General features: G+C 40.8%; 1 protein-coding gene across 1 annotated transcript; it reads right to left on the reverse strand.

Moving 5' to 3' along the window:
• Positions 1-819: 819 nt before the first annotated feature.
• On the reverse strand, positions 820-12,837 carry DLX3 (distal-less homeobox 3). The gene is made up of 3 exons (XM_063302017.1): positions 12,507-12,837; positions 9,621-9,811; positions 820-1,236 (listed from the first exon to the last, which is right to left on the reverse strand). Exons 1-3 carry the CDS (start codon positions 12,835-12,837, stop codon positions 889-891), a joined length of 870 nt encoding a protein of 289 aa, XP_063158087.1. The 3' UTR covers positions 820-888.
• Between the last annotated feature and the right edge of the window lie 474 nt (positions 12,838-13,311).

A 13,311-nucleotide genomic window follows, 5' to 3' on the forward strand; every position in this document is an offset into this window, starting at 1 on the left:
CTCTGACCCCCTTTTTTTTGTTTTCTGTGCTAGCCAATAGCACTAAATTAACACTATATACTGACCGGTTTTGTATAACACCTACATGAATAAGAATCGACTTTAACCCTAAATTGATTACAAAATCTATCCCATTAAAAGTTGGTGGCATCTACCTCTCCCTTTCATTATGTAAAACATTGCTATAATTTCTAAAAGGATAGCATTTCCAAGGAGGTGTGTAAAAAAGAGAGAGAGGTGGATATCTTATTGTTCCCCATTCCTAACTGCATGGATGAGTAATAACTCAATCCTATTCTTACCACAGGTGTCAATGATTGATTGGTATTTGAAGCCATGCCAGATCTTTCAGAGGGCACATGAAGTTGATACCTCTCAAACCCACTCTGCTTGGGGAGGTCAACAACAAATAAAATAAAATAAAACAAATCCAACAGAACTAGAGAAAAGAAGGATATAGGAAAGCAGTGGTATCATTTCTCCTTTGCCACACAACTCTTTGCTCTTCTCTAACCATGCTGAGAACCACCCAACCATGTGTCTTGTAAACAAAGCTGATGGTGGTGATGGGGAACATTAGCCCAGAGATAAATCATCCAGGATGTTGGTAACGTAGTTCTTGATGAAACCGATTTGGTTGAGATACAACATAGGCTGCAAGCAGTTTCTCTCCCTTTCACATTTCCTTTTTTCCCCCCCAAATGGTCTCCCAAATGTCTTAACCCTGCTGTTCACTTGTTCCTGAGATGAGATGGAATGTGTACATGTTCTGTGAAACACATCAAAGAGTTTTAACTTGTTGCCTTCTGTCTGCTTCTCCCTCTCTGTCTCCCTCTCCCTCATTCCTTTTTTCCTGCTCCACTGGTTTTATTGAGGAGGGAAAGGAGGTTAATAAACCGCTCCGGGATTGGGAGGAGGCCCTGGAGATGGGTGATGCATAGAGCCAGAAGTGGGCGGAGGTCCCTGTTGTTGTATGTGAGGCCCATTCAGGTTCTGAGGATGGAACCAAGAATTGTGATCTTCCAGGTAGCTTGGGGGAGAGTTATAAGAGAGTGGCTGGGGGATCTGGCTCCTGCTGGCTGGGTTGTTATGAGTGTTATTTTCCCAGAGGGTGGGAGATGGTGGAGAATTGCAAGCCATGGAGTCACTGTTATTTGGGCTGTGTTCCAGGGGGACCTCTCCATTTTTGTACAATTTCTTAAACTTGGATCTCCGATTCTGGAACCAGATTTTCACCTGAAGAAAGAGAGAAAATGATTTAGTTTGTAGAATAGGCTGCATCTACATGTGACTCTAAGTCAGTCCTTTTCCCACCAAAGATAAACCCTCTGCTAGGGGATTCTGCACTTTCTCCGTAAGCACAAGGAAAAGTATTATTGTCCAGTTCAAGGGAAGCACTGTGGCTCAGTGGTTGGGCATATCCAAGGCTTTGTATGAAGCAGATAACAGGCTCAAATCCTGGCATTTTCAGGTAAGGCTGGAAAGACTTTCTTCTGAAACTCAGGAGAGCTATTGCCAACCCATGCAGACTGGATTAGATGGGTCAAAGATCTGATTCAGAGAGTGGGTTCACACATTGCATTAAACCATGACCCACAAGTATGCCTAACTTTAGAGATCATGCTAAGCCATACTTTGTTTTGTTTAGTTTGACTTAGCATAATCTGTGAATCTAGTTACTATCCCTCAACCTGACCCTAAAATGCAGAACTTTTGCAGGAATAAATCAGAGGGGTAACTATGACCTCTGCTCCAAACTCCTTCAAGGAATGGGCAGAATAAAATAAGCATATCCCCCATTCCATTTGAAAAGAGGGACTAAAAGATGTTAGTTTCTAAAATGGTCTACCAACTGATTTGTTGAAAGAAGCAGGGAATTGTGGGTTGTTGCAAAAAAGTCAGGCGACAGGTTTGCTCAAAAGGTTTTGCAAGTCTTTCAAGGATGCTAAAAAAGGGGGATTGGGCGAACTGCAATGATGAAACTAAGGGCAGGGCTAGAACAGTGGCCTAGCTGGCTGGAAGTCTTCCCAATACCATTTTAGAGTTGTGTGACTCCATCCACATCCCACTATGGAGAAAGAGCATAAGAAAACAAAAGAAAGTGGGTGGCAGGTGGGAAGAAAAAATAAAGGATCAAAGAATGGAGAGAGAGAAACTCTTTCTCATCAAAACAAGGAAGCAGGAAGAGCTAGGAACAGAGTCTGTTGTGTTTAATTGGGAAACATCCATTCTTCTGGGGACAGGGAAAATCTCTCTCTAGTTGGTAACCAATGCTATGAAGCTGGCAAGTTTCTGCTCGGAGCAGTCAATTAAACTGTAGCTGTATTTGCTGTCTGATAACCCTTTAACCTGGGAAAGGATGGGATTGTGAGCTCACAAGAACTGACCAGAAGATTTAATCTGAAATAATCCAAATTTCTCACAAATTGTTTATAACAGAGGAGCTTCCCCCAGTCTGGTACTTTTCATATGTGTTGGACTTCAACTATCAAAACCCCAAACAGAATGGGGAAGTCACATCTGGACATTTTTAGCTTCAGGAAAGGCGCATCAGATCTGCTCAAGGTGGAAAGGTAAAATTGACAGATTTTACTAGACACTTTTCTAGTAAACAAACTGCAATTAATAGATAATTCCTCCAATAGTATTCCAGTTTAGAGGGACAACAGTATTAAAAAACACAACAGAAAAGAGCTGCTAAAGCAGAAGCTGAAGGACAACTGATCAATTCCGAGATGTTTTTCAAATCTATCAAGATTAAAGAAAGAGCTCCCCCTCATGTCCAAAGAAAAAGACATTCTGGGTATTTCTTTCATTTTCTAATATCTGACCTTAGAAAAGGTCCTACCAAACTAAGCTTGGAAGTGATGCCACTTCTGTAGTATCTGTTGGTATATTCTAATTAAGACAAGTCAGAAACTCGCAGCCCATAAATCTTGGTGGTATCTGGAGAAAAATACCACTGACAGTATAAAATTTGGGCAGGGAAAACAAGAAACGTTTGGCCACAGAACTACAGAGTTAAATTGCAGAACTATGCAATTTATGCATTTTGCTCTAGAGGTCTACATAATGATCTGGAATATACACATTCATGAGATACCATCTCAGGAATCAGTCATACTAAGAGGTTGGAAAAAGACAATCTACTGGGACAGCTTCAGTTCATTGATAAGAATTTCTGATTCCCAATTATTTAACAATAGCAGTAATAAAATGACTATAATCCAACCAGAATTTATAGTACAGAAATGAAAGTTTAAAGTAACCAAAATTGGGGATGAGTGGGGTGGAAAATATATGGAAAAAGAGCAAGCTTCATATAGTTCTGATTCTCAGAACAGATTCTCAGATTCATAATTATTTAATTACAAGTATTTGTTGCTGGCAAAAAGCTCTGACTGGTGGATCTTGGGGGTTCTATTAAAATGAAGATTCCACAAGACTAAAGTTGGATTATATCTGCCCCAAGACCATCAACCACTAGAGAAGCCTTTGACGCCTGCCCCTAATCTTGTGTCTTCCAAAAGTGATGGACTACCATCTCATTTGTCATATACGGCTATAATTATAGTCTAATACCTCTGGAGGAGGCTGGTTTATGAAATCCACACTACACAACGTATTTAGGCAAATAGTAGTTACATGCAATGCAACACTGTTCAAGATGATTCAAGCAAGCTAAGCATAGAAGAAAATGCTATCTGTCTCCAGTGGTCACCTGGGGAGGGGAGGAAATTCTTGCTTTTACAATCACATGGCCATCTCATATTCAACATGAGCAAACCCAGTCCTGTATGGGCAAAACTTCAGATGATTCAGACAAGTGAGCAAAGCATTAGGCCACCCCCCAAAAATAAAAAAGTCCAAACAAAAAAACCTTGGGTCACTGACCATGATAACCCTAGGGGAAAATTCCTTCCTGACTGTCATGGGGCTGTCTGTGTTAGTAGGAACAAAAACTCAGCTGAACACCCCAAGAGCATTTTGTTGGTTGCAATTTTCAATGTGTCAGGTTGCCATTACTATGCTCTTGACCTATCAGAATCCGGAAGCTTGCCAACTTGCTCCCTTAATTTAGATCAAAGCAATTAAGAAGACTTGTTGTCCTCGGGGTGCTTGGCCAGCTCTGCATTCCAGTTCAGCTTCTCTACCAACTCCTCATTGACCTGCTTAGGAGGGAAGGCTTGTGGGAGAGGATGACAAACAAGGCAGCTTCATGTCTGAATGTGGGAGCTGAAACAGAGGAAACCAACTCTGTTGGCTGTGTGGGTATATGTATCACCAATCATGCATGATGTTGATTTACATTTGTTGGTGAATGAACATTTGACAAAAGGATCAAGAGCCCAAATTTTAATAGGAGCCCAGAGAGTTTAGTTTTCCTCAGAATAACTAAAGGTAACATCTCCACAGAACTAAATCCAGGTTTGCCTAAAATCCAATCTTGTGATAAATGCCACCTTTCTACTTTCAGAACCATCCAAGTATGTCCTTTGTTCTGAACTGTGACTGAGAAAAGCAAAAGTCATCCTCACAAATGGTTTACCTGCTGAGGCCCTTAATCTGCTGAGGCCCTGCTAACACAACTTTTGCCAGATATTTAAGCGTAACTAATCACACTTGTTTAGCATGGACAAATCTCAGTCTCATTCTTTCTCAGTCACTTTTCCCCTCCTACCCTGGAAATGTTTTGAAAAGCAGGTTATATCAGAATGAGGCAGTAAGTTTCCCACATTTTACACTATAGGTAAAATATGTCTCAGAGAATGCACTCACTCTCTGTCTAAGGCAGTGTTCCTCAACCTTGACAACTTGAAGATGTGTGGACTTCAACTCCCAGAATTCCCCAGCCAGCATGTCCACACATCTTCAAGTTGCCAAGGTTGAGAAACACTGCTCTAAGGTATGGAAAAAATGGCCAGAAGAATGAGGGAAGCAAGATTATAGATGACTTCTTTCTTCTAAAGAAGCTAATGTCTCTACCCTGCCTGTCAGTTCTTCTCTGTAATCTCAGACCTCTGAGGTAGAGTACAGACCCCTAATACTCTATAGGCACACAGAGTATCTGCACATGCCCTAGACAGATAGACAGACCAATGCTTTATGATAGCCAAAGGCCACTAGCATGTGCAGAAGAGCATTTATTATGATAGCACACTTTGTAGAAGGGAACTTTGGCTTTGAAGAGGAAAAGGCTCTACAGTTGATCTGTGTCTGGTGAGGACAATGGGAAAAACCTACTTTGAGCCTATACTGTATTTGTAGTTGCAAGAGAGAGGAGGGAGGGAGGGAGGAGTCAGAAAGGAAACAGCTGTTTGACCATCTTATTCCCATTGCCTAAATATGCTGTGGCCTTTCAATCAGTTTGCTGCCAACACCAGGAGCTACAGTCCTCCAGCCACTGCCAAACTAAACTACAGCAGCAGAAATAACTAAGGAAAATTATTTTGGGAATCTTCTGCAGGAGAGAGAATCCCCTCAGTTTATATAAGGGTCGGTCAAGGAGGCTTTCTTTTTTCTTTTTGTAGACAAACCTACCAGTTTACAAAGACTGTGTATTAAAATGGTGCCCTGAGCCCTCCACATGCTGGACTTTGATTCCAACCAACCCTGATTTTTGACCATGCTGGCTACTGTTGATGAGAGAAAGTCCAAGGAGTACCATAAAAACCCTGATCTCTGATTTAAAAGGACAAAGGAACCGTCCGTCTTTTAAAATGAAACACCAAATCTTCTCTCTTAATCCTTTCTTTAAATCAGTGTTTTTCAAACTTGGCCATTTTAAGATGTGTGGACTTCAACTCCCAGAATTCCCCAGCCAGCATGGGGATTATTATTAGCAAATGTAATTCTAGGCAAACAAATCCAGGACTCAGAAAAGGCTAGAAATCTAAAATTTGAACTTCAGGATCTTTGCTAGATATCTATGGAACTAAATCTAAATAGGCATGTTACTCATATGGATTTCTTTTTTATAGATAAAATGTAAGTATTTAAAACCTAAAATGAGAAAACCAAGCCACCTAGTTCAAGTTATTTGAGAATAATCTGTAAAAAAAATGAATTATGAGGAAAAGGCACTTATGGTACCTTTTATATAACTTCACAGATTCAAAAGCTGGCTCTGAAGAATCTAGTGAGGAAAGACTCAGATTAAGACATTTATTTTATTACAATTGTATTATAATATAATTTATTATGTTATTATTGAATTTTTATCCTGATTGAGAAGATAGCCAGTTAAGCCCTGACAACCAACAAGGTATATTTTACCCTGATTTCATCCATGCCTAAGGAGTTATGTACTTTTTGGCAATCCAGCCTTGTGTATTATTTTTCTCGCTCTTTCATGTAGGCATATCTGCATAAATCTGGATGACCACTAGACAGCAGTAAAGACAGTTTCCTGTATCTCTTTGCTGCCATCTCATGGTTGCCTGAACTTTTTGCAGCCAAGATATAGTACGCCTAGCCTCATATATATTTACTCATTTATTATAGGGAATTTCCAGAGCTATATAGTTCTAGCCTTGTGCTAATCTCGTAAACTTGCCATCTTGTTTCACTCTAGGGCCATACAACTTCACATACAGCACCAAGAAGGGCTACAAATGATGATAACGTGAGGGTAAATTCTTTCTGCAGAATGTGCTCAGAGGCATCCTGTTTCTTCACTCTGTGACTTTTGTAACTGGCTCTGATCTTGGAGTTTCAATAAAGTAGATTCAACAAATCCAAGTCTGCCAGTCCTGCCTTAGATATATGCTACCTATTATATTAGACAGATTGCCTAAATCTTTGCTTCCCATTGCCATCTTTAGGTAAACCAAGATAACTTTCTCTGGATTGCCAATTGCCCACATAGCAGAGACAAGTAGCCTGGGTTCTTACAGTTTGTTAAGCTAAAATGAAATTGACATTGTAGTTGTGTGAACTTAACCAGTAAGATTCACTCATAGTTCAGTGTATCCTTGAATAGAGCCAGTAGAAACAGTGAAAGGTGCCTCTTGCTTTATGGCCCAACTGGATGCAGCAACAGGGCATTTATGTATTTTAAAAATGTTTATAATTACAGTGAAAACTTGGATGTCTACTGGCTAGGTTTATGCATTACGCTTCAGTATTCAATTAATCGATTTTCTGGGTTCTCACAATACAGTGGCACATAAATTAACCAAATGAATGCATAGCTAAGCAAATTAAAACATTTTTTTAAAAAAAACCACCCTCAGGTTAAAACCAACCACTGTTTAGCATGTGTTCTGGGAATCCAGCCCCTGAGGTCCTGCTTTGGGAAATTAGATCCTTTCCTTTCTACTACTTTCCTGATTAAAATGCTATTCCTGATTCTCCCTACATCCCCCAAACACAGAGATATTATAAAGAATAAGAATGACCTATTGTTAGGCTTATTCTTGGGTAATGTTTACAGAATTACAGCCAAAGTTGAGTCACTTTTATGGTGAGATGGGTGATGTATACTTTTGATAATAAAGTAAATAAGTTAGTGCTAACTTTTTGAATGGTTTCTTATATTTGAAAAGTAGCATTTCTATTTTGTCTTTAGTTTTGTTTTACTTTAGTGCTACTATTCAGATTTTGCCTAAGGAAAGAAGGAGTACCAAATGTTATTGTAAAAAGGCAGCATTCTCTTCCATATATATTACTCCATTGTTTTAGCTCCTATCAAGCAAATCTAAGAACTTTAGAAATATTTTCAACAAGACAGATCTTATCCATGCTTGTTTGGAAAAATATCCCACTGACTTTAATCAGCTAGGCTGCAAGGTAAATGTACGTAAGACTGCAGACTCATGTATCCATTCATGATTTCCCAGAACTCTTCTGCATATTAATTGCTCCCAAGTAATTTTGAAAAGATTGCAACTTTGCTCTGAGGCAATAAAAAGAAGAGATAGCACTCAAATCAGTAAATTTAATACAGTGGTATAATTTCTCTGTTTCTTTTTTCTTTTTAGTTTGTATTGAGCAATGTCTATAGTAGCCAGGCCTGCTAGAGAAACTGGGGACTGAAGTCCAGAGGATCTGGAGGCATCCTGAGCTAGACAGATTGCTGGACTAGAATTTTGAGAGTTCCATTCTCAGCTTACTGTGGGTGGCCCCGGGCGAGTCGTTGTCTCTCAGGCAGAGAAATCTAAAAGAAGCCAGGGCTTCTCACCATTAATAGTTAAGCAGAAGAGGGAATTTCAGCAAGTGGAGCTTGCATAGGAATCAGAACTTCCTAAGATTCCCTCTTCAACACAGCTATGAAAAGTGAAGGAATCTTCTTTTGCATCTTAACTATCTTTCAGCCTTAGTTCCTACTTTGCAAAATGGGAGTGAGTAGGAGACCCCTTTCAAGGTGCAAATGAGAAAAAGGAGCAAAGGAGTTGTCTTTTCAAAGAACACGTAACACAGTGAACATAAATAACTGTACTTGGAATATTGTTCCTTCTGTCAATTGGCAACTAGCAACCCTTAGACTCACTGAGGCCTACGATAACCACTTGGCCCACTACTCACTGATGTTCATCTAAAGACTAGCAGTGGGTTCTTTTTCCACTCAAGCCAACTTCCTTCTCACAGTCATCACTTCTCTTGGCCTAAGCTCAGTTGGCTTCAGGAGGAAAAAATGGGGAAGCTGCCAAAACACATAAGCTGCCTTGCCCCACCCACGTGTTTCCTGCAGCAATGCTCCTCCGCCTCTCTGGGTAGCCAGCATACCATTCTGGATCTCTGGGTCTCAGCCAAACACAAGTAGGCTAGTGGCTGCAGCAGAGCTAGAAGGGCAGAGAAAATGCCTTCACTCCTGCCCCTCTTCGCTCTGTCCCAGCTTGCTTACTTTTGTTGCATTATTACCATTTGTATCTATGGCGGCTCAAGCTGTCTCTTAATTAGAATTGTCATCAAAAAAGACACCACTGTTTTTCTTCCATCTGGTAACAGAGGAACTCACCTCCTCATCTCTGTGATCCCCTTCCTCCTAAGCCATTACTGTGTTATCACAGAATTCACACAAACATTTTTACTTCTCAGGATGCAAAGAGTTATCTACTCTAAATGGTTGACAATGCTAAAAAACAATAGACTCTTTTTTTGTTTTTTGTTTTAAAAAAACATCTAGGCTCATCTAGGGATGCACAGAGACTGGGATAAAGTGAGACATTTCAGAGGATAAATATGGAAAAATCACACACAAAACATAATGTAAAGAGAAGAACGGATGGATTGGGAGAAGTTTAATAACTAGAAGTTGGTGAACTGATTTGAATTCAACCAGCCTGTAAACCCCAAATGACTATGAAATAAAAAAGAAAGATTTATCTCAAGATCGAACAGGAGTACCTAAAACTAGAATTTGTTATCCCTGGCTTTTTATTTAATTTGGTCTTTCCCCTTTGAAAAAAATCACTGGATTTTTTCTAATTTTCAAGGTCTAAAGCTCTAAACTTCGCAGCTCCCTGAGATTTTGCTGGAGTTTCACAGATATACATTGCTTTCACACTCGTGTTTCCAAAACAGAGACAAAAGGCTACACAAAACTGCACACACTCTTTCTCTCTCCCCTTTGTGGTCTTCCTTCCTTCCTTCCTTCCTTCTTGTTTCTCAAGTTTTACCTGAGTCTGGGTCAGTCCAAGCTGTGCGGCCAACTCTGCCCTCTCTGGCAACGCCAGGTACTGCGCCTTTTGGAATCGCCTTTGCAAAGCAGCCAGCTGGTAGCTGGAGTAAATTGTGCGGGGCTTTCGGATTTTTTTGGGCTTTCCGTTGACCATCCGCACTTCGGGTTCAGGCTCTTCCTTCACTGAAACTGGAGAAGTGAAACAAAAGGAATACGCTGAAAAAAAACCCCCTCCAAACTGAAGTCAAATAGCAGAGAGAAGTGTTCTAATGGTGCTCGAAAAGAAAGTACTGCTGGTTCTAAACCTGTGCTTTTACAAAACAACATCTTCTGCACCATTTGCAGAACCCATGCCTCGTTTCAGCAGAGGAACACAGATTCTCAGCCACTGACCTGTTGGAGATGAGAATGAAGGACAATCTGATATACAGGACAACTGGTGGACAGCAGAATGACCCCTTTAAGAAAGGCAATTTCCCATAATTCTCCCACAGTTATAAACCCCTGCTCTTGGTGGGCCCCCAAATTCTATATTTCAAGGAGGCATCTATTGCCTGTATTAATTCCTAACAATATAACACAGAGCCACATTTCTGCCCTCCCAATAATTTCAAAGACCTGCTGTCCACCCCACCCCACCCTCCTATGGTCTGATATTTTTTCTGAGCACCTGCGGAGAACAGACAAGATGCTGGAAGAAGCACCCAGCATCTGCCTCCACCGTATCACCCTCCAGTTCTTAACTAACAAGGCTAATTCTCTCTTCTGGAAGAGGATCTCAGAGGGCTGGGCAAAGGATTCTGCGGAAGAGGTGCTAAGCAAATATATTCAGAATAAGCCGCTTTCAGTTCAGTGGAATTTGCTCATAGGTAACTCGTATCAAAGGGGAGCTGTCTGTAGTTTGCATGGAGATTGCTTGAATCAATCAATCCACCTGTTTGTACTTCGGAAGTTAATTCAGTGGCCTGCTTGTTGGCATAAAACAATAAACTCCTGAGGTTCAGAGACTTTCTACCATTCAACTTACTGGAGAATTAGGAGGAGGTAGAATTCCATTAAAAGCAAGATTTTTGGAAATTGATTAAAATTTGTTCCATTCTCTCTCTTCTTCTTCTGCCTGATCTCTCTCCCCCACCCCCTGCTTTTTATTACTTTTCCTCTGATTAATTCTATTCCTTTCTTGTTAGCGTCTCCTTTCTCCCCTCCCTTCCCCTTTTAGTTTTCTTTTTCATTCCCCTGATATTTTTAACAGGATCAAGTCGCAGTTCCACATAGGAGACAATTGCAGGGTTCAGCCTAGCTGCTTTGCTCTGCCTCCAACTTTCTGCCTCACAAATGGACTTCTCCGTTCTTCCCTTTCGGCCTAGCCTCTTTTTTAAAAAACAGAATTTGTTATTTCTCTGTCTCACTAGGTCCTTGATGTATTTTTTTCTCCTTGGCAGGAAGTATTGTCCGGTTACATCGGGACAGTTGGAACCACACAACCCCCGTGTTCCCTTCCTGAAATATTTGTGGGGAGTGAGGGCGTGAGTTGTAGGCCTCAGACAACTTTAGCCAGAATCTATGTGCCAGTTCTGTTTAAAGACAGAATTCTTTTTTTTATCTTTATGCTACCATTTTCACAGTTGTGTATTTTGTCTTTCAGTTTTCCAACTTTTATGCTACCCCTATCCCTGTTTTTTAATTCATAAAAGTAAACAGATGCCCTCACACACATCAAATTGTGGGTTTTGGTGTCAAGATTTTAAACAGCGAAATAACAAATATTGCACACGTTGCTGGTCTGTGTGTGGGAGAGAAACAAGCTACTAAAAAAATAGCACATTTGGTAAAATACTGTTTCAGAAAAAAATGTTTTTTTTTTTTTAAGGGAACAGGGAAAAAAAGATTTTTGCCTCAGAAAAAAAGTCTCAACTTAGCACCGATATTTTTTCTCCAAGAAAAAAAATTCCAATCTTCCCTTCCTTAAACAATAGATAGAATTTGAGGTACTGTCGCAACAGTAGCATTTGCACTTTGCAAAGTGAAAAATAACCCATGAATTAGCATGCAAAATTGGAAAAAACATGCAGACCTTTTCTCGCCCAGGATAACAGAAGAAATAATTCAAGGGAAGGTGGGGGGAGGCTGACTCAGTACTTTTTGACCCTCATCCTGGAAGGGAACAAAAACCAGTCCTTGATCCACAATGGATCGGTAATCCATTCAGAGAATCCCCATTCAGTAAGGAAAAAAGTTACAGAGCCCCAAACTTTCCATTGCTGAATTTCATAGCCCTGCAAAATCAAGTCTCCAATTGTATGAGTCTTTTTTTATGGCAAAATATGAATTGGGCAAGAGAAAAGGAAAACCAAGATGGAAAATAGATTTCAGTTATCCCTCAATTGCCTTTTGCAGGTGGTGGTGGATTTTGTGTGTGTGTGTGTGTTTTAACCCTGTAACAGAAATCAAAACCCCATTTCAGCTCCCTAATATTGATGGATATTTTTACTGATGGGACAATTGATTTTTTCAAAAATTACAGAAATATACAAAAAGTACAAAACTCTAAAGGAAGGCTGGGGAAAGGGAGGGACTGAATCCCATCCAAGGGTTTCATGGTTAGCATTAGAACACTAGAAAAGTTTGGATGTCTCGTATGTAACAACAGAATGGGACACCGTGTATATCCGGTTCATTTCTTTCCACTAGGACAACACTTTCTGGCAAGGCAATATCTCTTTCTCACACACACCATTGTTTAAAATACCTTCAACAAAGTGGGGGAGAACAGATCCCACATTTCAAGAGATTCCAAGCCATTTAATCTCCCTGAACCCCAAAATAGGGTCAATCACCCACTCAAACTCACATACTCTGGACTTTGATTCAAAAACTTCCTTACCTGTTTCTTGGCTGGGCAACTGCTGATCCCGGAAAGATCCATATTGCCTATACGAGGTGCTATAAGGATAATCAGATTTAGGGGAGTATGTCCCAGCCCCCCCAATTCCATTGAAGTTAAATTGGGGGTGGTATGCATAGTGATTCATAGGTTGAGTATAAGGTTGACTGGAGTAATATTCGTGCTGAGTATGTGGGGCGCTGTAGTATCCCAGATCCGTGATAGACGATTCTGGAAGTGTAGGGGAGTCCTTGGTGGCTGCATGGCAACTGAGCGAGCTGGAAATGTCAGTCAAAATGCTGGTAATCTTCTTATCAAAGGATCCACTCATGATGAGAAGGCCCCACCAATGGAAGGTCCACCAACTGACCCAGGAAACCAAAGAACAAACGTGTGCAAGGCTTGCGACTAACTTGGGCAAATCCTCTCCACCTCCACCACCACCTCCTGTTGAGTAGGCTTACTCAGCCATGGCTCCAGTAATTGTTGCTGCTCCTGCTGCTGTTCCTGCTGCTGCTCCTGCTGCTGTCCTCCAGGGAAAATGTGTAAGAAATCCAACCCAGCCAGCTTGCTTAAACCCTTTAATTAGGGAGCAGAGAAGGGTGGATGCTACATTCCGATTGGCTCCAGAAATATTGCCTTCCAGGCAAAACATACTCTTCCCCTCCCTCCCTCTGTCTCTTTCTATCTCTCTATACTTTTTTTAAAGAGTGGATTAGAAAAATAAATGCGCTTCCCCCCGCACCCCGCCTCACAAGCACATCTTTCTCCTTCTGCTGAGAACGTGGAACTTCTTGAAGGGAGA

Source organism: Candoia aspera, chromosome 4, assembly GCF_035149785.1.
Source record: "Candoia aspera isolate rCanAsp1 chromosome 4, rCanAsp1.hap2, whole genome shotgun sequence".
Lineage (NCBI taxonomy): Eukaryota > Metazoa > Chordata > Lepidosauria > Squamata > Boidae > Candoia > Candoia aspera.